A 2,238-nucleotide genomic window follows, 5' to 3' on the forward strand; every position below is an offset into this window, starting at 1 on the left:
GTGCCTGGAACATAGTAGGCACTTGATAAATGTTTATTGAATGAATAAATATAGGTCCTTTTGAATATTTGAGGGTGACTTAATCACCATTTTTATTACAGATATTTTTATACTAAAATGTATTTTAGATGTTTTCAGTAACCATGCCTCTGTCTTTTCTTAGAAAGTCAAATGCATTGCCATACTCCTTTAAGACTAAGGAGAAATAACTAGCAATATATAGACTGTCTGAGTAATTTTGGTTTAAAAGCTGATCATTGTTTTCATCCTCATCTCATTAATGTGGGTTTTTGTTTTTTTCCCTTTCCAGGGAATTGGTTTCCAATGTGTCTTTGTCGTTTGACTAAATAAACATGTTATTTTCCTAAAAGATAAAAGAAGACAACCATGAATAAAGGACCAAGCAATTTAGCTAATACTTCTGATGCACATAATTATCCAGCTGCTTTTGGAAACTGCACAGATGAAAAATTCTTACTCAAGAAACACTACCTCCCTATTATTTATAGTATCATCTTTCTAGTGGGCTTCCCTGGGAATGCTATAGCCATCTCCACTTACATTTTCAAGATGAGACCCTGGAAAAGCAGTACCATTATAATGCTGAACTTGGCCTGTACAGACTTGCTGTATTTGACCAGCCTTCCTTTCTTGATCCACTACTATGCCAATGATGAGGACTGGATCTTTGGTGACTTCATGTGCAAGTTCATCCGCTTTGGCTTCCATTTCAACTTGTACGGCAGCATCCTCTTCCTTACCTGTTTCAGCATCTTCCGCTACTTTGTCATCATCCACCCTATGAGCTGCTTTTCCATTCATAAAACCAGATGGGCAGTGGTTGCCTGTACTGTAGTGTGGATGGTTGCCTTGGTGGTGGTCATTCCCATGAGCTTCCTGATTACATCGACTCAGAAAACAAATAGATTCGCTTGCCTTGATCTCACTAGCTCTGACGATCTCACTGCCATCAAATGGTATAATGTGATTCTAACAGTTGTCACCTTCTGCTTACCTTTAGTGGTTGTGACTATTTGCTATATGATGATAATCTACAACCTCACTCAAGGACCTCATACCCAGAGCTCTCATAAGCAGAAAGCACGAAGACTGGCCATAATCCTCCTCGTGGTTTTCTACATATGTTTCTTGCCCTTTCATATCTTGAGGCTCATCCGGATTGAATCCCGTATGCTTATAATTAATTGCCACTTGGAGAATCAGATTCACGCTGCTTACATTGTTTCTAGGTCATTGGCAGCCTTAAACACCTTTGGCAACCTATTGCTTTATACTATAATTGGGGACAACTTTCAGCAAGCTCTTTGCTCCATTGTAAGATGCAAACCAAATTGTGACCCACAGGAAAAAGAGAACAGTAATTCTGTGAATAACCCTTGAAACAGCTTTGTCGTCCTTGGATTGTTTCAGTCATGTCTGACTCTTTGTGATCCCCGTTTGGGGTTTTCTTGGCAAAGACACTGGAGCGGTTTGCCATTTTCTTCTCCAGCTCATTTGACAGATGAGGAAATGGAGGCAAGCAGGGTTAAGTGGCTTGGCCAGGCTCACACAGCTAGTGAGTGTCTGAGGCTGAATTTGAACTTAGGTCTTCCTGACACCAGGCCTGGTGCTCTATCCATAGACATTCATCAGTCTTAAAAGAAATGACTGTTTTTGCCTGACTTATAACTTCTAAGAAGTCTGGTCATATTACCCTCAATGGAACTCACAGTACATACTGTGTATTCATACAATTACATATCAAAGGCACTGGGAGAATTTTAGTATTTCAGTAGGAATGACTCAGTGACAGACATTTTATTGAAATTGTATTCTGGGTAAGTCAGCTAAAACATGAGTTTCCATTAACAAACTCAACTGCCACTGGTCACGAGGTACATTCACATACATACCTCATTTGATTTTCCTAATAGTGTACTGAGACAGGTCTTGCCAATGTGATATTGTTCATTACAAATGAGGAAGCACACTCACACAGGTTTACACCTTGCCCAGAGTCGCAGAATTATTTAGTGAAGGAGCCAAGCATAGCTTCAATATAAATCTTCTAGGAAGCAATGTGGCCGTGCAGAACTGTATTCAGGAAGACCCAGGTTCAAACCCCACCTTTGGCACTTCAGTAATCAATCAATCAATCTTTATTAAGCACATACTATGTGCCAGGCACTGTGCTAAGCACTAAATACTTACTGGATACAAGGGAGTGGGCTAGTCATT

The 2,238-nt window shown here is 39.9% G+C and overlaps 1 protein-coding gene across 1 annotated transcript; it reads left to right on the forward strand.

Annotated features, from left to right (window-relative positions):
* The first annotated feature begins 387 nt into the window (after positions 1-387).
* OXGR1 (oxoglutarate receptor 1) lies at positions 388-1,401 on the forward strand. The gene has a single exon (XM_027854093.1). The coding sequence runs from the start codon at positions 388-390 to the stop codon at positions 1,399-1,401; it is 1,014 nt and encodes a 337-aa protein (XP_027709894.1).
* The last annotated feature ends 837 nt before the right edge of the window (positions 1,402-2,238 follow it).

This window comes from Vombatus ursinus, unplaced genomic scaffold (genome assembly GCF_900497805.2).
Source record: "Vombatus ursinus unplaced genomic scaffold, bare-nosed wombat genome assembly UNPS02010304.1, whole genome shotgun sequence".
NCBI classification, from domain to species: Eukaryota; Metazoa; Chordata; class Mammalia; order Diprotodontia; family Vombatidae; genus Vombatus; species Vombatus ursinus.

What these genes read in the sequence shown, in the direction of transcription:
- OXGR1 (XM_027854093.1), top strand. Translation starts at nt 388, where the DNA reads ATGAATAAAGGACCAAGCAATTTAGCTAATACTTCTGATGCACATAAT.